We start from the raw sequence: 24,041 nt of genomic DNA on the forward strand, positions 1-24,041 counted from the left end.
TTTCTCACAGTAACACTTCCATGGCAACTAAAGCCATGTTCTGCTTATATTATTTTGACTCTCATGCATCCCAGTACCTAACTAAATTTTCAATCTGATAATGACTTTAGCAACTGAGGACCTTTACTTTCTGCAGCTCAAAATATTTCCCCTTTTAAAACAATTCAGCTTAATGAAGGTTAAACTCCATCTAAAATGTCTCAAGCCTTTTTCACTCGAGTAAAAGAAATGTGATCAACAAATGAACGAGGAAGCAAGGTATTGTATTGCGTTAAGAGTCAACTTAAGAGTACAGTAAAATATTAAGTTCAGTAAATTGAATCAAGTACAGTAAACAGAAAACCTAACTTTAAGATATGCTTCTGATACGATATAATATATATTTATCTTTGACATAAAACGTTTCACTGAAAACTGTTAACATCAGCACTGATGACTTGGTTCATACATCTTGAGAAAGTAGGCGAGGCAGACTCACAAGCCACTCATTACAGTACTACAAACTTCTCATATAAACATAAAATAAACACCTGAGCAAAAACAGGGATGTAAAACAAGTGATCAGAATACTTTTTTTTATATTTTTTTGCAAAATGTTAATTATGCAAGTTTTCCTTAATTAATACTTATTATGATACTAATATATGAAATGGGAAAACATTATTGTCAATGAAGGTACAATAATACTGTATGCGAGAAATCTAGGAAAATATAATATTCTGAACTAGATATAAAAAAAATAACTTTTCTCTATATAAGGCTTTTTAATGAGTGAGCATATTTTCCACTGAATTGGTTGTAATCTAAATTAGAACAATGGTTGAAACACATACACACATGAGCAACAAACATGCATCATATAAACATCGCAAGTGTTAATGCTACCATTATTGTGTGCGGAAGACCCCATCATAAATGTACAATACAATATTTACAAACGAGGGACTGCCAAAGAAAAGTTTAAACAATTTGATTGTCTGAAAAGGGCGAACGGTGGCTCCCTAAAACTGGCTCACTGAGGTAGCTCCAGACACGAGTAACATCAGCCTTAGGAGTCCTTAGTAGCCTACTTGGGACCAGAGCCAGAATCTGGCCCTCTCTCAAAGGGGCACAAGGAGCAGGGGATTACTATGATCACTCACCTTCATCTTACGTGAAGTGGGTTTTTGGGAGTTCCATTCCCCAAACCTGGCTTGGGCCAGGCTTGATTTATGATTGCTTGATACAACTGTTGCTCAAAAAGGCCAGCAGGCGTATATATATTCACAATAACCCATTTGGTCTGTCACTTCTTGCAGGAAAGTCGATTTTTTTTTTAAGAAATCCATTTTTGTTCTGGTAATATTCCTTATGCTTTCTGGGATAATACTGAACAGCAGTGGACCTTTGATGTTCAAACAGCATTCTCTGATTGTGCCATGGCATTCCTACTCTTCATTGGCTCTTCTGCATTTCCTACCATATCAATCACCCCAGTATATTATTCTACTGTGCAAATTTGGGACCTGGCTTTCCCATATCATCCATGAATATATTGTGATACTTTTCTTGTGTCCTTTGCAGAGTTGCTGAAACTTTGCACTTTGAGCCGAGACGGTCCCAATAATTTAGAAGCTTTATCGTGTCTATGCATGCCATGATATTTACTTGGTTATGTTATGCCGTTATACTGACGACCTCGCTAAACGTTAGGTTGTCAGTAGTCAGAGGGTAAGCGAAGTTATACAGACAACTGCAGGGATCAGAGAAAGGAACTAAAGCAGCAAATGACTCCTGGTGGTGCTGCAACCAGGAACTCACAATTGCCATGTTATCAGACCTCAGTCTTGTCACTGTTCCAGAGTGTAGACATACTAGTCGTCGGCTTTAGTGGGTCCCAGTCCTTTATAAGAAAAGTGTGGACCATCGTTTGGACTTTTGTCCTGTGTGGAGGGGGGGGGCCATTTGCTTATGTTTAAAAGTAGTATTTGCTTCATGAGTGTGTTTACAAGCCCCACTTGTAGCATTGACTTGGTTTCATCTTGAGCTGCATGTGTTTAGGACTGCCCTTCTCTGGCATTGCTCATGCTATGAAAGACTGACTGATTTGGTACCTGGTCACAGGTCTTCAACACCTCTGCAATGCACTGTGGCTAGAAGCCTTCAGGGGTTTGTTGTTGTAGGATGTACTAATGTGTACATGCTTATTTATACTGCCTGCCATTGACTTCCTTTGCAACCACATCCAGCATCATTTCTTTCAGCAAGCACCTTTAGTGCCTGGGTGTCATACTTGGTCATTACCTTCAGGCCCCAGTACGCCCTGCAGGTCTCAATATGGCTCAAACTGCCAAGCCAACACTCACTACTTGTGAGTGTGATGGGCGACTGTCGGCTTTCCTAAAAGCTGACAGTCATTCTTTGTCATGCTACCTGTTGGGTGCGTGACACCTTCCACTCTGAGAGGGTAACATTCACTGGATTATTGTCTTAGCTGTGTCTATCTCATTACAGGAGGCTTATCAGGCAGTGGCTGATATGTGGCTAGCTACCTCAGCGAGCTAGCTCTAGGGAGCCACAGAGTATGTTACACAGAGGCATTACATTACATGCAATGGTGGTGTTTTTCCTTCTGATGTGTGCATGTGGGAAGGCTCATTCAAACCCATGAATCACACCTAGACATGGGTTTACAACTTGGAATGGTATAATAGTATGAAAATAAATTACATTTATACCTCAGTCATGCTTTATATTGTGTGCTTAATATAATTTCTCTACAATTATAAGATAGTATACATTACATATACATATAATGTATAGCACCTTAAGGTATTCATAGACACCACCACTAAAATAAAAGCTTACATCAAATATTTTTTCTTTTCTAAACATTTCAGTACAAAATCCATGTGATGGATAAATCATTAAAACTTTTCTCTGCAAAATTTTAGAAATTTTGAACTTGCAAATAACAAAATCAGATGTATTTCTTTAACCTATTTGTGCCACAAGGCTCATATACGAGCCACTTCCCAATGTCAGAAAAACCACTGATGTGGGTTCTTGTGATAACACTAATACATTACTGTGACCAGACAACCACCTATGAAGAAAGCTGTACCATGTGCTGTGTAAATTTTAATTAATGTGTATACAGTTTATTCAAATCACACCAAACTGCATAATATGGGCATGGAAAACTTAGTATTTTAGGCTCATAGTCCTACTCTGGGCCCACTGACTTCAAGGCCTCTCTAACATGATTAGAGGGGCCGTTAGTGTTTAAAGAAAATGTACATAAGGATCTATTTACCTGGTTGCTTTAATATGAAATGCAGGGATTTAGAGGAGTGCAGGTTTCTAACAATAAACCTGAAGGTAAGAAAGTAAACCAAGGCCGAGCTGACCACTGATAAGCCACAATGGCCACCCTGCCAGCAAACATCTCCAACTTGTCACATCAGTTGATAATCATACAAATTTTGTGCACATCTTCAAAATATAGATCTACTCCTCCATGTGACCTATCTATGCTATCACATCTATAGATATTGTAATTCGGAATACAAACTTCACTGTCCATGTAATCTCCAGTATGGGGTCTGTGAATGTTTCAAAGATTGCATTAGCCTGTAATGCGACCATTTATTAAACAAACTTTGCTTTTTATATTGTTTTAAGGCCTTGTATGTAAGCAAGAACATCAAATTATTTTTAAGTTTTTTATGGGCTCATAAAATGGGCTTTATGGGCTTTTATGAGCTATTGTTACCTTAGCTCATTTAAAGGTTGCATGGGGTACTGTATTTGATTTATTGTTCTAGTATTGGTAGTTGCTGTAGTATTACAGCAATTAGTAGGCCTAATCATGGAGTGTGTACAGCTTGTATATCTGTTCCAAGACCATGCATTCCACGTTTATTGAATTGTCTACATTTTCTTCAACAACGTTCAGTGCTTTTCATACATAAATCTGGACATCCTATTTTGTGGCATTTTCATTCACCTAGCGAGGTTTTACACATTTACAAAACGTAATAATCAGGACTTTCCATTGGGGTAAGGCAAGAGCCAAGGTAAGGCAAGGCCATTAAAACAAAAACTGCAAAAAGCAGCTTTGCATTGAACAAAGTGTCCTTCTCTGAAGAACACTGGTTCAAGTGTGGGAGAAATGTGAAAGAACACGGAATCATGAAGAGTATTGAAGGAAATGCCAATTATGGCAGCCTTGTATTGAGCAAACACCAGTTTCCACATATAGGCAACTGGGTTGAGGAAGAACAAAATGCTCCCGAGTTGTGGCATAAACCATTCTGATGCAAAGCTTCAAGATGACGAAAAGATAAGGTTGAAATCAACAAATATTCAGGGCAACCATAGTCAAGTTTAGATAGCACTAGTGAGGCATGCACAATTTGAAAAAGGTCTGTATCTGCACCACAGATGGTAAGAGTTGTTGGGCATTCAGCACATACGTAATAGATGAGTAATGCCCATGATAGATGTGTGTTGGATATCATTCCATACTGAGCATTTACTAGCTCACCTTCCTCACATGACAGGGCATTTATGTTCTTCCTTCTGCCTACATATTTGTTCACTCCCCTGCCTGTCCACTTACATGCCTCTTTCCATAGCTGCCCACTTATTCATTCCCACCATACACACCTGTGTGTGCCTTTTTCTTATTCTCTTAATGAACCAGATTAGGTTGCCTCTGTGTTGTGTAAATTATTTATCAATGAGTGTGGTACCAATTCCATCAAAACATCTTTAGATCAAACTAATTTACTCTGTACTGTTTTACAGTGCACTGTGCCAGTGTTTCAATAGTGCATATATTTCATATTTAAGCAGTTTTGGTTTGGGAACATCTATTTTTCCTATAAAATATAAAAAAATCTACATGGTATCTCAGACAACTTACCCCAGCATAAATATAGGGGGTCAATGGAACCAATATTTGCAATACCTGTATATCTATATAGCCAAATTAAAATTGGCTGGCAGGATATTTGGATAGATTTGATTAAATTTTTATACCTTGCTACTAATTCATTAAAGTACTTCTCACTGACTATGCTTGGTTAATGTTTTATTTGGAGTAGCCACTGAGCCTGTCGAGCACTGTACCCATACAAATATTTTAAGGACAGTCATTTCACTCTTCTTCTTGAGGTTATCTTGAGATGATTTCGGGGCTTTTTAGTGTCCCCGCGGCCCGGTCCTTGACCAGGCCTCCACCCCCAGGAAGCAGCCCGTGACAGCTGACTAACACCCAGGTACCTATTTTACTGCTAGGTAACAGGGGCATAGGGTGAAAGAAACTCTGCCCAATGTTTCTTGCCGGCGCCTGGGATCGAACCCAGGACCACAGGATCACAAGTCCAGCGTGCTGTCCGCTCGGCCGACCGGCTCCCTTTTAGACTCTTCACAACTCTTAGACTAAGTTGTGAATCAGTTTTGCTACTCTAATTGGAATAATGTCCCTTAAAAGTTATACAATAGATTTATTTAAAGTTCCCCCAAACATTTAAGCCACCGCCCAATTCCTTAAATCACAGTGCACCATCACTTTAAATAATCTGCAATGATGAATTTTGTATCATATACTGTAGTATAAAAGATATCAAATTATTGAAACTGGCATTTTAAAACTAGAGCTAAAATAAATAAATAAATAAATATTTATATAAAATATATATAAACTTATCATAACATAACTCAGTAATTCATATTCTTAATATAAATATTAATTCAAATAAACCAATTTGAAAAAGGTTTGGAAATAATCAAAATCACACTGCCTGTTAGGCAAGTTGGGCCTTGCATACTAGGCCAAGTAGTGCACTCTGGCTATTAGATACCTAGATATAAACATAAGCGGGTATGTGTATTAGGTACGACACACACACATATATATATATATATATTATATATAAAACACACACACACAGTATATATATACACATGTGTCATACCCGCTTATGTTTATATCTACCTATCTAATAGCCACAATGCACTACTTGGCCTAGTATGCAAGGGCCAATTTGCCAGACAGAATTTTTAATTAAAAAAAAATTTAAATTGGTTTATTTGAATTAATATAATAATATAAAAATATTAAGACTGAATTACTGACTAATGTTAGGTTTGGTCAGTACGTTAGTTTTAACTAAAAAAAAATGTGAAGCTTTATCACTCCATGAGAACAAATTTAGAAAAATATATTATTTCAGGAAAACTTGGCTTGTTAAGCAAATTGGGCCTTGCATACTAGGCCAAGTAATGCATTCTGGCTATTAGGTACAACATATACTGTACATACATGTATATGAATAGCGCTCTAGAATAGAGACCTAACCCTAGGATCTAATTTGTTATGTAAAAAGAAATTTGCTTCCACATTCCTAAGTAAGGAATATTATTGCTTAAATTTAATCTAGAGTTCTTTTAGTTATATTATGGAGGATACATTGCAATAAATCAATAACAGAGATGAATTACAACTAAAAATTTATATATGTTCAGCTTTACTAAAGTATAAACTTTTATATTTATAATCAATAAAATTCCTCCACTGATAATAAAGACAACAAAATGTTCTATTTATACAATAATGTATCAGGAGTCTGCAAAATAATAATACGACCAGAAATACAGAGGAACACTCATGTCGGTAATTATAGGTCTATTGCACCACAGTAGTGATTGTAAATCTACAATAACAGAACCATTATAACATGATACAACAAGTGTTATCATCTTAAAAAGTCCATCACAATTAATCCAAATAAAATTGACATTAATCAGCAGTTTCTACGAGATACTGCCCAAGCCGATACTGGCAGATTCTGTAATCTCTTGATGGTGGAGATCCCCCAGTACATCCACAGGAGACCAAATACCAGAAGTAATACACTCTCTACATAATAGCCATCAATGTTGATGGTACATGTGCCTCCTGCAGCCTCACACATCTGAAAAATATAATTTCAAGCTAGTGTCTCATTCCACAAAAACTGCAACGGTTATCAAAGAGAATAACAATGCAACAAAAATAACAGGATGATTACTAGGATCTTTCCTACCATTCTCTTGTTGCAAGATACAGTTTTTTGTATATACTGTATAGTATAAAAACTTAGCATCCTTTCCTATCTTTTACACACATAAATTGAGATTCTCGACAATCAATATAATTCAAATAATGTTACCAACATGTGAAATGAAATAAGTGATAAATGACATTTTGGTCCATTAGAACCTTTATTGAAGTTAAGATTAAGCAGTCATAATTTCTTCTCCCTGTACTGCTCAATCTTAACTTGAGGGTCCAGGATGGACCAAAACGACATCTCATTTTATATTGCATATGTGGGTTGGAATATTTGTTTCCAGCCACATTGCGACATTTTCTGCAATACAAATTTCAATCAAAATCTATAAATATCAACTTTTAATACCTCCAGAATGGTATCCCCATGTAGTATCTTAACAACTGTTACAATATAAGCAATCTGGTAAACATATACTGAAATGAATGTACAAATATGCCTCTAAAGAAAAATGCAATTAAAGGTTTCAAGCAAAAACTACTATCCTGAAATACAAACATTAACCAACCTGTTCTTCCTGTTTGCTATTGCAAGAGAATGCGGTCATCACTCCCAAACAGGACTTCCATGTTAGTTCCGAGACATAACGCAGTGCAATCCAGGCTGGCCAGTTACCACCAAGATTGGTGAAAGTATTGAGGAGGGTCATGTAAGTCCCGCCAACACTGGAGTCGCTAATGCGGGCAAAGAAAGCCATCACACCCACAAACATGCAGTTTACAAATACCTGGAAAACAAACATCATAATAAGCAAGACAGATGGGTACTAGTTTAATTTACTGATCATCCACAAATCAGGATGGAAAACTGTAGGCTGCATAGTATTTACAACATGCTCTTAGGGTTATATTAAGATTCAGCAAAAAATTTTGGTTGGGCTAGACCAATTTACAGATCAATTTACTAAATACATGTGTTCTCCTTCCAATGGATTTACATTAATCCATTAGTCAATGAACACTTGAAAACTATCTAGTTATGTCTCAAAGTCAAGTCAAGCAAAGAATGTAATGCAACACCCTTTCCTGGTTCTTATGCATCGGTACAGCCAAACCCTAGGAATTACACCAGGAGCCAAGACCAGAATCTCGTGCTCTCCACAAGGTGAGGGGAAGATTGTGGATCTACTCAAAATTTATTAAAACCAAATAGGTTACCTGCGGTCCTGACTAGCACCCACCTCACTCAACCCCAACATACCCACAGCAAAGAGTACAGGGCAGCTACTGAGGGGCCTAACAGAAATTCATGTTTCATTACATTCAATGCTTTATTTCTTAGAAGATTACTGCAATAACTCCCTGGGGCTCATCACTAATGATGTCTGGGAGGAAAACAAACAAGAGAAACGGTGTAAAGGGCTTATCCTCTGCAGATGATGGCAGGAGAGCGGGGGCATCAGCTGCATGCCAAGCGCTCAAGAGCTACACAGGTGCAGCAAAAATGTGAAACATCCAATAAGAAGCAAGAGGTCAACACCCTGATGGATGCCTCAAAACCCTGAGCACATGTATTAGCCACGGGCATGTTGTTCAACAGGTCAGTCCTAATCAATCTGTTGGAGGAAGACTCCATAGGACATGCTGGATCTGCATAAAGTACTACCAGCCAAGAGAGAGACTTGTATACCAAATACTGTTATATAACAAATACAAACCTATACTGTTTGCTGACGATACTACTCTTATCTATTCAAACCTCAACCCACATACACTAAATAATGTTGTGAATAATGAATTAAAAAAAGTCCACTTATGGATGTCAACGAACAAACTAACATTAAACATCGAAAAGACTTACTACATCTTATTTGGAAGCAAATCATCAAATGCAATTCAGCTACAGATAGACAACATTAACATCAGTAATAAAGATGATGGCAAGTTTCTTGGCCTATTCCTAGGCAAGAGACTCAACTTCAGCACCCACATTCAACACATAACTAAGAAAGTCTCTAAGACAGTTGGTATACTCTCCAAAATCAGATATTATGTTCCTAACTCTGCTCTCCTCTCACTATATTATGCACTAATTTACCCCTATCTTAATTATGGTATCTGTGCATGGGGGTCTACCACTGCAAACCACCTTAAGCCCATCATCACACAGCAAAAATCTGCTATCAGAATGATAACTAACTCAGCTTTCAGACAACACTCAGCTCCCTTGTTTAAATCCCTAAACTTGCTAAATATTAACTCCCTCCACACATTCTCTTGTGTCAACTACATTTACAAAACCCTGTTCTTAAATGCAAACCATGCTCTGAAACTCTCCCTGGACAGATGTAATAGGACCCATTATCACCACACCAGAAATAAATATCTCTTTGATATCCCCAGGGTCAAACTTAATCTGTGTAAACACTCTATGCAAATTAAGGGACCTAGTTTATGGAACTCACTCCCTAGTGAATTGAAAAACTGTAAAACTTTTGCCTTATTTAAAAGCAAAACCAAAAAGTACCTAACTTCATCTTCTTAGTTTCCTACACTGAGCTTTAAATTTGCTCTGTACCTAGTGTTACCCAATCTCCTAATTTTTATGTAATTTCAAACAACCTTATCATTGTGTTCATTGCTGTCTTCTTTTATGTGCTAGCCATATGCTGTATTGTGACTACCAATTTTTGTCAACTACCATTCAAGCTGTCATTGCAACCAATCTTATATTGTTTCTGCTGTATTATGCCTACCAATTTTTTTTGTCAACTACCATTCAAGCTGTCATTGCAATCAATCTTAGCTACCTATGTGCTTTAATATACTGTACCTACAATTTTCTCTCATCTTTTTTTCATTTCATGTAATCTGTTATCATTTTTTGTCTATAATTTTGCAAGTATTTACCTCCTTAAAATTTTCTTAGATTAAGGACCTGCCCGAAACGCTGCGCGTGCTAGTGGCTTTACAAGACTGTAATTACCATATTTGTATCCTCACATTCCTTATGTACATTCTTGTATATGCATAAATAAATAAATAAATAAATAAATAAATAAATAAATAAATAAAAGTTGCACAAGATAATTCCAAATATGCCAACATATCATTCTCACATCATTCATTCCATGTTAAAGGTGCATCAATGCCAAAATCATTTTAAAGATAACCTCCAAAGACAAATTATATTATAGTTTTCAAGATTGTAAATCATACAAAATGTAGAGTACTTTCTTATAAACTCTTGCCTTACTACAACCCTCACCTGATGTATGAGGTATATAATAACAATGATGCAGTAGTAGTAGAAGGGGTACGAGCCATCAGCATCCTTGAATGCAGGTGTTAGCCACACTATCCCAGCCAACATTAGCCCAAACATCAATCTGAAAAGTTGTTATTTTAGTAATACTTTTTATCATGGTTGCTGTGGTGATCCTAGACCTCAGACTACCTTTTCCCTCTATTGAGTGGCTCAGATTCTGGTACATGTTCCTGGGAGGTATCTGTGCACTAACAGAGCCTGCTGCAGTACTGAAGGTTTGAGAGGTACACCAGTGTAGCTTGGGGAAATACCATAGGGGGGGGGGGGTCACCAAGAAAGCTTTCAAGCACTTCTATTTTCATGGTGTGCATTGTAATTACTAAACAGATTCATGTTCTTTCAGGATATTTTTATCGTTATCAGTATGCACCTCCACTTGTCAGTAAGGGGCCTTGTTTGCTTGCAGAGCTTTTTGATTTGCTCTTTGTATATGTAAATATGAACATCTAGTTTTTTCTATTTCTTCTGTGGGTTTTCTGTTATTTTTTGTATATCTTCATTATGGCATGAGCCTTTGCTTTGTCTTTGTGATTTCTCTGTAAGGTTTGCTTTTCTTTGCTGGGACACTCACGGTCACTCAAGTATTTATGTATCCTATTTCCTTCTGCTAAGTGTTCTGTGGTCTCTAGGTTAAATATTTCTTTTCTTTCTCACAAGGATATGTTTAGTGTAGATTTTGTATGTTTCTGCTTTTAATTTGCTTATGTATTGTGGTGAAATTTTAGAGCTCAGGAGTTTCCCAGGGAATGTTGAATTATTCATAGTTTATTTTGTCCCAGTCAATATCCCAGTTATTGAAATTAGATTTATTAAACACCCCATCCCATTGTATACACGTTTTGGACACATTGTATAAATTAACATTTGGCTTTACTTCAATTAGGACGAGATCCGAGTACTTTAAAGATTGGGTTGTACCTGACATGTTCATTACCCTTAAAGATCAGGTCAAGAGTATTATCTCTAGTTGACTCAGTTATGTTGATTTATCACGAACTTGTTTCTAAGTCTCATTAGCTCTATGATGCATGAATGTTAGTCTAGGTTACTTTACAGTTTTTAAAGAAAAGCATTGTAATCTATCATCTTCCATCTCAAATTTGGAATATTAAAGTCTATAAGAAGATATTGGGTACAAAAGAATTAAAAACAAACAATTATTCCCAACCTCAATGGATAGCCAAACATGAATGGATTGAGAGGCTTGGGTCCAGCAGTGTAGCGGGAGATATAAAACGGAAGGAGCACCTGGACAGGGGTCAGGGGTATGGACAGTAGTGCTAACCGGTCCTTGGGAACACCATTTTCTGTCAGCTTCAGAGCTGTCAGTGAGTCGGCAGCAGCAAAACCAATCTGAAGATAAAATTTATAAAGGAATGCAATATATTAAAAGAATTTTATTCAAAAGGAAATATTAATGAGCTTAAATAATATTGATGATTAATTTGAGTTTCAGATTGTTTATATGACAAGTTTTTTTTTAAACTTAGAGCACAACATGCATACACCAACCAATATTTTGCACCTTATGAATTTCAAATTTGGCACACACCAAAATTATTATTAGATAAACCAAATTTACAAAAATTAGGTAAACATATTAGAAAGCACAAGCAGCTTTGCATAACAAGGTGCTTATATTAACTTAATATTTACCGTACTGCTTATTTTAACTAGTGTGCAATTATAAAAAAGTAGAACATATAAAAGCACAGTATATCCCAAAAATATTCATATGGAAAAATGTGTGCAAGAACTGGTAGAGTTCCAGTGAAATCTCCACACATACCTTGCATGTTAGCAATACTAGAATCAAATCTTGCATTGTCCTCATCTTCAAGATACGACCAAGAATTTTGTACGTCCCAAGCAATCCAAAGTGGGGTTCATCAGCTTCAACCTGATCAAAAGTGAATTAATACTTATGGGTAAAATTTTCTAATGGAAGATATATCATTTGTAACCTAAAATTGTACAACAGAAAAATCAAGCATTGAATGTACAGTAATGAGAAGCACATTTCTGGTGTGAATTCTCAACTCCCTGAGCTTCCCATCTAGTCCTCCACACCCAGGTGCCACACCAGGTTCCAATGAATCAGGAGCACCTACCCACAAACCAGGACAAGAGTCTGGGCCCTTCAATACAGACAGAAAAGTGGGGATACTAGATCAACCACATTACTACATTATTACAACCACATACATCCACCAAAAATGTAGAATGCATAAAAATAAACAACTGCTTGGACAACATTTATAATACTGATTTTATTATATACTGGTTTGAATTATTTACATTAATTGTCAAGGTCCAACCATTAGTTATCTCCACACCCCTGCCTCAAGATGGCAGCACCATCAGCCCAAGGGACTAGAGCAGGTACCCCAGTCATTAGCATACTTGGTGCACTACAATGTGGTCTTTTAGGCATCTCTAGGACCTGTAGGAATCACCATTCAGCCAAGTTTTGGCTATCCTTTGGATTCTGTCATGCATGAGGGCTTGTACTTGCATTTGTTCCTTTATTGCTTCAAGTACACTTTTTCATGCCAACCAGTTGTGTGTACCATGATTACATGTTTGCATTGGTTGCATATAACTATAACATAATGCTTTTCAGTGTGTGTGAAAAATGGTAGTGTGAAAAAGGAAAAGGGTAACTCTTAGGCAGCAGCCAACTTAAGAGAAGTGACTACCACAACACTCACCCATGACCACAAAAATGACACTTGTACTTAAGATTTTTGTATAGTTAGTGCCAGGGATGATAACCCCCAAACTAAGCTGATCCAAGGAAATGTAATTGTCACATACTCAAAATACTGGTAACCACATCATGAAGAAAACAAAAGCCAAGCCTCAAGGAAAACTTGGATACACTTATCTGAATTGGTCTCTGCGGTGCCAGACACCAATATAGGTGAACTACAAAGCAGAAAATGAGGTTGCTGGCTCCCTGGAAGTGTTGTGTAGCTGGAGCTGCCACCAGTCGGGTAACTTCAAAATAATTATTTGAAAAGTGACAACTGGGTCTAATAGTGAGCCCAACTATTGTTTGGAGAGTGGGGGGGTGGTTACTGAAAAGGCTGTTTCTGCTAGTTTTGCTTTATAATTTTAAGGTTGCTTTGATGGAAGCTTGAAAATTATCTTCTTTGGTTCCCATCCCCAATCACAAGGTAAGACAGACTGAAAATGTCTTGCTATTTTGGGGTGAAAATCAGCGAGGACCTGGCAACAGTCCCATAACCAGGGTGGAACCTTACTGGTGGTTTAGGAAAAGCCAAGAGGTTAGAAGGAAAATGTCAGAATATCTTGAATAAAAGAATCCATTTAGGCTGTATGAAAGTCAATAGGCCTGTTACAGAAAAAATCATATAACTCAAGATCGGGAGTTGTTTCCTGCATTGGTGAGATGCTCCCTACACCCAGCCTGCCAACTGTTTTGAATAAAGTTCAATAGAGGTATTCATCAATATCCATTCTTGGCAGTTATCTTTGCTTTGCCTGCTGGGCCTGGTAACCATCATAGGTATCCAGTAGGCACTGTTGATGTCTCCATCACTCTACTTGTCAAGGTCGGGAATCAGTTCGCTTAGGGCTTGTGATGTGATCATGCTGGAACTTGTGTGTTTACCTCAAATTAATTAACCCACCAGCAATTAATTAGCCCACACATTATCATCAGACATTATTCCATGATCATAGGTGTTGTAACATGTTGAATCATTGTAGTACCCAAATGTCTTTTTTATTGATGTGCCGTATTTTCAAACTTAAAATGTTATCTTTTGGGAGAGGAGAGGAGAGTTTAAACACATACCCACTTGCTACCTATTCTTGGCCCCTTCTTCCTTCCTTGGTAGTTATAATGCAGGTCAATTATTGTAGATACAACAATGTATAATCTGGTGTACTCTTGCTTGCATACAACAGTACAGTATACGAAGTTACCACAAATATAACTTACCTCTAAGTCATCTCTCTCGGGTTTAAATATCCACACTGCAGTTGTGGTTACACAGAATACTATGCCCCAAAAATACAGGAAGCCTGCAAGGTAAAGCATATACATAAAATTAGTAACAAATATTAATAATTTCCTTCATGTCATCACAATGTTTATATGTCATCTGAATGCTCTGTACACAAGTAAGTGCAGTAACATGATGAGTTAAGTTTTTGGAGTCCCATATTCCAGTAGTGTTTTGTCTTGTATGTATACATTTGATATATCCTTGCATGCTTGAGTGCAATTACCTAAGGTAATTACTCAAGCATGCAACCAGTTTCCATGGTTTTCTTATTGTATTTACATTGTAAAATTTGTATTGAGTGAGCTTTCACCACTACTTTTACTATCCTATTCCATTTATTGACAACATAAACATTGAAGACATTCTTTGCAACATCTGTAACTCATCTGTATGATCAGGAAGCATGAGGAGCTGTTGCATAAACTGTACCAGGCACCTGACTGAAGTAGCTGGCTGGAACCATGGGCTGTCAGGGATGCCATCTGGTGGTGGGGGAAGTGTAACTAACAGTGGTAACTGGCTAACAAGTATATACATAGTTAACCAGGTTGCCAATGTTTCTCCATGCAGTTGCTTGTTTGGGGCACTCTATCATAGCTCGAGTTGATCTAGCATTCTCACTCTTTGCTTCTAATGAGAGGACCAGATTCTGTTTCTGGTAGGCACTTATGACACACTAGAGCCTGGTGAGGCATAACTGGCTTGGAGTGATCTAGGCAGCTAGCTCAGGGAGGCAATCTCAGACAATGTGAGGAGCCTGGGTAAAGAAACTGTGGAGTTCAGGTTGTCACCAGTTGAGGGCAGTGACCAAATAGGTCATTAGATAGTGATGGCACTGCCTGCTGGTTTTTGTTGATACTAAGTAGCATTTGGCAAGGCTTTGAATTTTTAAGGAATTCACACTCAAGCTGCATTCCAGGCAGAATTGAGAATTCTCCAGTGTTTTCCTAGCACCATCACAATACAGCAGAAATGGTTTGAGAAGTTTCTCACTGTACTAGTGTAGAATGTTTAACTTTTTGAGATCTTAATTGGGGATTAGGGGGATCTTGCCACAGGGAGGAACAGTGTGAGATAGCTTAGAAATAATAATTTGAAAAAAAAGTGTAACCACTAAAAGAAAGCTGAGCTCCTTATTTCTGCAATACCTAAGTGTGACTTCCTTTTATTTATTATATTTTAAATAACATAAAAAAACTGTCCAACATTCACTTACCTGGAAGAGTTACTAAGGAGTCTTCCTGACCGAGGTAGTTTACACAAAAGTCCTTCGATTCTAGAGCCAGAAATACAACATATCCTAGAAAGTAACCAGCAGTTTGCCCGACAGAGTTGCAAGTCGATGCCCAACCAACATGTTTTCTGTGGAAATGATATGGGTTTATCCTGCAATCATACTCAACTGATAAAAGTGTTAAAAGAAAGTAATATACAGCAAACTAAAAACCAATGAGATTTATAAATATTACACTGATTTGTAATGCAGTATCCTGATCAGCTGGTAGCAGTTATTAATTTTGCCACCATGTTATTTGGTATCGTAGATGGTAATTTGTTTCCAATTTGCCATTGTTGAAAATACTTTACACCTGGTTGTATGAAGTGATCTGACGCTGCTGTCGATGTGTTGTTAGTGTGCAAACATGCTAATTATATGTGATACTGCAGTTTTTACTGTGAAAGAGACAAATGTATGTGGTGTCCAACAAAAATTTTATGCATATTGCCATATTTTATTGTGCTGCGGACTGCAACATCTCGTCTAGTTTAGTACGACAAAGGTCAGGCTTGGAGCCTTCTGCTGGGACCAGGTGACCATTCAGCACACCTGGTTGAGTAGCTACCTGTGATATGCCCAGCTACACCCAAAGCTTAAACTCTGGTTTATTTTCCAATTTGGGTTGAGCTAAACCACTGATCAGAACTGATATTACTATGGAGCTACATCCTCATGGTGTCTCAAGCGGGCTGACTAGGGAAACAAACCAGTAGCTCATACCAAGCAACATATTTACACTTTTTAAACACCAATTATCTGAACAGCTTCACATGACTATTTGCATGCAGGAAATATGTTAATAACTGGCATCCAAAGAGAACATGGTTTACCATCCACCAAACCATAATCACCTGGAGAGAATAGTGAGAGCCCAGCCATCCACTGCAATGTCTTGAGTTGCAGCCAAAAAGTTGAGAGCAAAGAAGACACATGTGATGATGGTCACGTTAGGAGGGTGATCGGAACCCACTCCTAAAAGCTCGTTGACAGCTGGTGAAAGTAACAGCATGAACACACCTGTAACAACAATGATTATACTACAATCACTGAAACTTAGTTTGTTTACAATATTTCAAAATAATTACAAAAGAATTTAAGAAAATACTGTAGTTTTAGTATACAAGGAATGCCAAAATAGCAAACCTTGCAGGAAACAGGACACTGACACTGTAAATAAAAATAAAGTACAAAAATGGCTGAAAGCCACTGTTTTTCAATTGGGATAAAATTGTAAACTTAAAAGATTCATATACAGTTCCAGTATTTATGGTAAGGATATAAATATTTCCAATTCATAATACAGAACTGTACTACCAGTAATTTGGTAATATCATTATAGCCTTTAATTTGCACATCTGCCACCATTGTATTAAAAAAATCACCCTCTTCCTTCACCTATTTCTAGAAGCTTATCTATACAAAAACCTGGTTGGAAGTGTAGAAAATACTCATGATAGGTATAAAAAATAACATTAACAGAGCCTAGATACTTCTATAATTCCCGGCACTAAAAACAACGGAGATCATGCCCCTCTACAAAAAAAAAAAGCAGTAAAGCAGATGCAAAAAATTACACACCAATAACACTAACATCATACATCATTAAAATTGTTGAAAAAGTACTAAAAAGTATGATCACAAAACATATCCTGAACAACATGGGTTCAGTGTAAGATGCTCCTGCCCCTCTCAATTTATAAACACTATGACATGGTCTTCGATGCCATGGAAGACATGCAAAATACCGATGAAATACACAGATTTTGCAAAAGCTTTTGACAAATGTGACCACGGCATTATTGAACACAAAATGCATGCAAAAGGAATTACTAGTCAAGTAGGAAAATGGATATCTAAATTTCCTAACAAACAAAACCCAAGGAGTAATACAGTATTCAACAAAGTAAAATTTGGATAATCCATTGTGAAAAGTCCAGTCCGCTCAGATCTTGCACCAGTACATTTTCAAATTATTTTCAAATTCTCAAATCATACGAAAATAAGGACACAAACTATACTATCATATCATCTCTTACGAATGGCACCAGGATTTTTATGAGTAGACAATATGGAGGACTCAGCAGCAAATCTCCACCCAATGTTACTAGTAACTGTGTGCAGTATTAAACCTTTTAATTATTCCTTTACAAACTATGTTATATGCCCTCTTAACAATTAAAGCTAAGTTTTACTTGGAGAATAATGCTATCACTCATGACTTCAATCACTATTTTCTTGACAACTATATATAATTATCTGGTATTTTTTGTCCATAAAACTTAAGAGTACATATAACCTCCATAGCTAGCTACAGTACAGTATATAGCTAGCTATGGAGATCAAACAACTCTTCCTACAAAGGATTAATTTGTATTGCAGACGATGCTTTGCTCACTTTAAAGCCTCCAGAGGCCAGACCTGCAGAAACTCTTCACAAAGCAAAATATCATCTTCAATATGGGTTGACTGATGTTTCTTTAACTTGTCAGTTGCTCCTGCTCTTTTTAAGTTAGAGCCCTTCATTTACACCAATGTCATTTTCTACATACCACTAATTACAACACTGCCCTTTTCTATACCACTGCTTACAGCACTGCATTTTTCTAACCTACTCCACTTACACTACTACCCTTTACTACACCACACCACACACCATGTCCCTTTTCTACACCACTCCACTTACAACACTGCCATTTTCTACATACTGTATTACATTATGTAATCTACATACAGTACTGTATTACAAAGCTTTTCCATACAGCAGTTATTTATATTACATTAGGAATAGACACACAATGCCCTACAATAAGTACAGTACCAGTTATCAGAAAAATGTACAAGAGCCATTTATACAAACCTATTAGGTACTGAGCTGGTACTAGCCAGGATTTACGCCGCCCCATCTTTCTAAAGTAAACAGAGTCTACCAGAGGTGCCCATAATAATTTGATGCTGAATGGCCAAAACGATAGACTGAAGGTGGCCTACGGACATAAGAATACAAATAATGTCAAATTGTCATAATTAAATTAACAAAGAATAGTTTTTCTGTTTTTTTTTAACAAAACTCAAACTTTAACTTGGTGTTTTTTATAATATGAGGAAATTAGATCAGTTTTCATTATATCAGATGAAGAGAGGTATACCTGAGCAGTCAAGTCTCAATAAAAAGTAGAGCCTTGAGTACATGAAATATAATGAATACAGTAAAGGTAGTGGTAATGGTAGGTGGTTATGGCAGTGGTCACAGTGTTGGTAGTAATGATGGTGTCAGTGGTTGTCAAACATAGCTGGGAACCACTGTCAACCCATAAACATAAAATTGATCACTCTTGGGGCTATTGGTGAAAAAGGATAACAGAAAAACTCAGGAGTTGTCATCACCTCAGATCCACCACAGTTGTGTCATTCAGCAAAGAGAAAGAGGAATTAGGCAGCCAACTGTGATATTCTCCAGGTGTTTAGCTTAAAAGTTTAGCGTGTTCATACAAATTTATATTTTCAGTGGTTGTGGTTCTTACTAGTGTCACTAATAACTTTTTGATCATTGGCAATGAGGTTGATAGATCAGATGTCTACTAATGAATATTCAAAACCATCTAATACACAAAAAAGGATCACTCTATCATCTGAAAAACCACCGGTAACACCACAAATGGCTGCTCAGTCAATGTTAATGCTCTATCACACTTCATACAAGAGGAAGTACTCTATCCAAAAATACCATTTTGAATTTATGGAACTAGTTACAGAGATGCATAATTGACATGGGATTATTTTCAGATAAGGTTAGGTGGTTGTAGTTGATATTATAGTTGTACAACACGAGTGGTTGTAGTTGGATATAATTAGGAAATGATTTGCAGGGACCTATAGGTCATCTGTAATTCCTCTATTCTTAAGTGCTTATGTACATTTACTTTTTCTATAATAAGTGCTTAAGTTGAGTAAATTAAAGAAGTATGGCCAAGTAAATTCTATGTTCATTTATTTTCCCACAAACTTTTCTACACAGCATTGAATACAATTTACAAATATAAATAGCAACAGCTTGTGCCAAATGCTGCTTGTGATTGCCCATTTCAAGTGAGATGTCACCTCTATTTGCAAGCAGATGAGCTGACACTTGGCACTGCCAATCCACATAAATATCCAGCAATAGCCAATGCTGTAGATCAGGCCAGCTATATGTAAATTATAAATAACAGGTTCCAATATACTGTATAAAAAAAAAACTAAGAATAAGCCATAATACCTGGTCTTTATATGGTACATGTCTGTTCTGTAGAATCATGGGAATACTTCCTGCCAGGCCAAGAGGTATGCCCTGAAGCACATACAAGAAAAGCAACAACATAACATTTCCTCGGTCACTTCCTAATCCTTCTCCCTTTGCTTCATGATGTAATTTCTCATCTGTAATATATTATAAAAATTATAATTTATCCTTTATACATTATAGATACAGCAAGTAATTTATATTCTTCCTTGTCATCCATTAAATTAATTTACATTAATTATCCATGTTAAAAGAAGGACGACGAAAGAAATTTTTTACTCCGATTATAAAATTACCATAAATATTTACAGAATACACTCTGATCTTTCTTACCTGTTCTGTCATGCATAAGCAAATGATAATGCTCATCATTAATACTCTTCTCCGCTGTTTTTCTTCGACTAGTCATAATTGTAAGACCAAGAAAACCAGTTTCTTGAAAAACTGAAATAATAAAATTTTATACAGTACTGTATATAAATTATAGTCAAGAGTCATTAAAACAAATTTTGCAGTACTGCAAACTTCCTGCGACTGAGAATTTTATGAATATGGCAATATTAACACAAACTTGATACATTGGGTGCAATGGGTTCATTGTTTAAAAGTGATTTCCACTCATGCTTCAGCCACTCAAACTCTAGGTTATATTCATCCAATTTTGCTCCCAGAATAAACATCTAATGTATGAAAGACTTAAAGGATAGGGTAGTCCATAGCATGCAATACCAGAGTTGGTGTCAGGCTAATTGCCAAATCTAATCAGGCTAGCTGCCAAGTGCTAATGATTTCAGAGGGACAATGATAAAGTTAAACAAAGTTAAAGAATCCTGTAGACAAAGTTAAGCTAGCCCAGGAGGCACTCAAGCTGCCTATACAAGGGCAGGTGCTTTTCTAGGACCAATTGATGATGGTAAGCAAGCTAAAGCAGCACAGTCTCTAGCATGGATAAGAAAACTGTCCTGATATCCTAAATTAACCACAAGCAGGTCACGTGGTGTAAAGGCTAGTCAGGGGATAGCCCCAGTGACCTGTACGGCCATCTAGACTCCGTCAGGTGTATCACCAGGTGTTCCTTGTACACATTTTGTATTTGTTTCCAATAAGAAATAAGCATGCTCTTCATATTTACCAGCAATCATTATAGCACTATGATAAAAATTGTCAAGAACTGGAAAAAAACAATTTAGAAAAAGTAAGCTAAAAAAGTGAAGGTTGGGTAAATAAGAATGAAAGTCCTGTAGGTAGTCTGTAATCACACGGCACTCGTTCAATGTTGGATCAACTTGATTCACTTCAAAGTAATCAGTAAATGAGTAATAAAAAGTAATAATAATTTAATATTGTAATAATAATTAATTTTGTTGGGGGACAGACTGCCTGCATATATATGCATGTTAGGCTTGACTATTGACCCTCCCCAGGATGCATGACCCTGATGACCTGTTTACTGCTAGGTGAACAGACACATTAGGTGATAGGAAACGTGCCCAACCATTTCTGTCCAGCCCAGGATTTGAACCCAGAACTCCAAATTGCGAGTTGTAAATGAACCTAACTGTAAATTACTATTATGGCTTCCTATTATCAAAGGCAGGAAACTGAGGTCATTCTAGGCCACCACCTGCCTATCCCTAGTGTGCAGCCCACAACAGTCTCCTAACTCCCAGGTGGTAACTACTAATTTATTGGTAATTCACAAGAGACTTCACATGAGAGGAAACAAGCAAAAATGTTTATGCCGCAAGAGCTTATATTGACTGCTGGGTGACTATAGGCTACAGTTAAGGATTGGCGCCCAGTCAATCCTCCCCGGCCAGGATACGAACCCAGGCCAAAGCACTTGTGAAGCGCCAAGCAGGCGTTTTACCACTGCACCACGGGGACTGCAGGGAAGGACTGTGACACTACATGGGAAAACAAACAGCTTTGAGTTAACTGTTGATGTATCAGCCAATGTGATTACAAGCACCATGGCTACTTAACAGGGGCACCTTGGCTCACAGGCACCTTGGCTCACAAGTACCTTGTCTCACAGGCACCTTGTCTCACGGGCACCTTGTCTCACAGGCACCACCTCTCACAGGCACCCTGACTCACAGGCACCTTGGCTCACAGGCACCTTTTCTCACGGGCACCACCTCTCACAGGCACCTTGTCTCACAGGCACCACCTCTCACAGGCACCTTGGCTCACAGGCACCTTTTCTCACGGGCACCACCTCTCACAGGCACCTTGGCTCACAGGCACCTTTTCTCACGGGCACCACCTCTCACAGGCACCTTGGCTCACAGGCACCACCTCTCACAGGCACCTTGGCTCACAGGCACCTTTTCTCACGGGCACCACCTCTCACAGGCACCTTGGCTCACAGGCACCTTGGCTCACAGGCACCTTGGCTCACAGAAGTACCAGGCATGGGGCTGCATGTGCTTGTGGGCCGAATGACAAGACATTACAACAGCTGTTTTCTAAACACCGAGATGCCACTTATGGTCAAAATTACACTAAGCGCCGGTAAAAAAGACATTTAGAGTGCATCAACACGTTCAATTTCGGTAAATAACAAGAGGCATCTCACCAAATGAGTGAATGTTAGCACGGGAGCGGTGGTGGCGGCGTCCACCGTGGGTGCCGGGGGTGTGTGGTGGGGCCGGCACCTGCCACCTCACACTCCTCCTGCTGCTGCTGCTGCTCCCTCAGGCCCCTCCTGCACACCCCCCCCCCCCATTCTCCCTCAAACAGGAGTTTCCACTCCTACCACAACAACACTCCCCTCCCTCCCTACCCCTAGTGTCACCCCCCATCTTTTCACCTCATTCGGCCATGGGGATCTCCTTCCTTAGGCCACGTTGCAGCACCCATCTCCCCCAACACAGACACTATATCCTCTATCTACCCCCCATCCTACAAAGAATCCTATCCCCACATAGAAACTTACACCTACACAGGATAGTTATTCATATTCCTATTCAGCACTCTACCATTTGCATGGTCTACAAGTACTGAAAGAAGTTGTGGAAGTGGAACTCCATCCAGAAATTTAAAACCAAATTCGACAAAGAATTCGGACGTTAGGGTAGTAAAAGTATCAACACAAGACAGAACACGAAACAATGAGTGTAAATTGGATAAGTTTAGATTTAGGAAAGACCTGGGTAAATACTGGTTCACATAATAGAAGTAGGCTCCTTTGATTGTTTCAAGCGTAGGTTAGACATTTATATGAATGAGATTGAGTGGATATAAACAGGAGCTGCCTCGTATGGGCCAATAGGGTTTCTGCAATTACCATCATTCTTATGTTAGAATGACTCGATTATAACACAACTGGTACATAACAAATTTTTTTTTTAACACATCACCGTATTCCACCCCTCTCCCAACTCACCAACTTTCTCATCCACCTACCCGACCCACCAACCTCCCGCTAACTAACCATACCTCATCCCTCCCAGAACCAACTTTCCAGAGGACACGTGTTGGGCAATTTCGACGTCGATTCAACGTGAATTAACGTTGAGTGCTCTCCAACCTTATTACTTCCCTCTCACCATTCTCCTGGAATCCTTTTTTTTTTTGGGGGGGGGTAAGGGGTGATGTAATTCTTCCTAGTTGTAGTAACTATATTAATGTACTATAGCTAAGCGGCCGCCGAAGGCTACAGTAGCCAGTCAGGCCGCGTGGACACCGTGCTCACCTAGTTGTGCTAACCACGAGAGGTAGCACGGGCATGAATAACCCGATGGTAGATTTTTGGAGTGAATGTGATTTTTGGTCATGTAACTTTAGTCTTGAAGCGTCTCTGAGTCTCTCGACGACCGTTGGGTGAAAGCGGCCGGCGTTATATAGTGGACAGTATGTAACGTTTTGCATGACTAACCATCATGTGAGATAGGGATATTAGATGGACTCATAGCTAGTTTTTTTTATCTACACTGTAATCTTTCATGTAGAATAGGGTAGTAGTACAGTGATGTGTATACCTAAGCTTATTAATAAAATAAAATCCCGTAAAGAGAAAAACGTGTGCCTTAATTAAAGGGGGCTACGTACATATGTTTTATGGTTATCTTTTG

General features: G+C 38.1%; 1 protein-coding gene across 4 annotated transcripts; it reads right to left on the reverse strand.

Annotated features, from left to right (window-relative positions):
* Positions 1–6,481: 6,481 nt before the first annotated feature.
* LOC123764378 (acetyl-coenzyme A transporter 1) lies at positions 6,482–23,759 on the reverse strand. Of its 4 annotated transcripts, none has more exons than XM_069315964.1 (12): positions 23,663–23,759; positions 20,296–20,406; positions 19,939–20,099; positions 18,541–18,667; positions 16,535–16,700; positions 15,621–15,766; positions 14,338–14,420; positions 12,157–12,267; positions 11,536–11,720; positions 10,308–10,428; positions 7,609–7,827; positions 6,482–6,962 (listed from the first exon to the last, which is right to left on the reverse strand). In XM_069315964.1, the coding sequence occupies exons 1-12, from the start codon at positions 23,742–23,744 to the stop codon at positions 6,792–6,794; spliced, it is 1,683 nt and encodes a 560-aa protein (XP_069172065.1). In that variant the 5' UTR covers positions 23,745–23,759; the 3' UTR covers positions 6,482–6,791. The 4 variants fall into 4 exon arrangements, with proteins under 4 accessions (XP_069172065.1, XP_069172066.1, XP_069172067.1 ...); XM_069315965.1 differs by lacking the exon at positions 23,663–23,759 and adding an exon at positions 22,544–22,692; XM_069315966.1 differs by lacking the exon at positions 23,663–23,759 and adding an exon at positions 21,989–22,603.
* Positions 23,760–24,041: the final 282 nt, after the last annotated feature.

Source organism: Procambarus clarkii, chromosome 82, assembly GCF_040958095.1.
Source record: "Procambarus clarkii isolate CNS0578487 chromosome 82, FALCON_Pclarkii_2.0, whole genome shotgun sequence".
Taxonomy (NCBI): domain Eukaryota; kingdom Metazoa; phylum Arthropoda; class Malacostraca; order Decapoda; family Cambaridae; genus Procambarus; species Procambarus clarkii.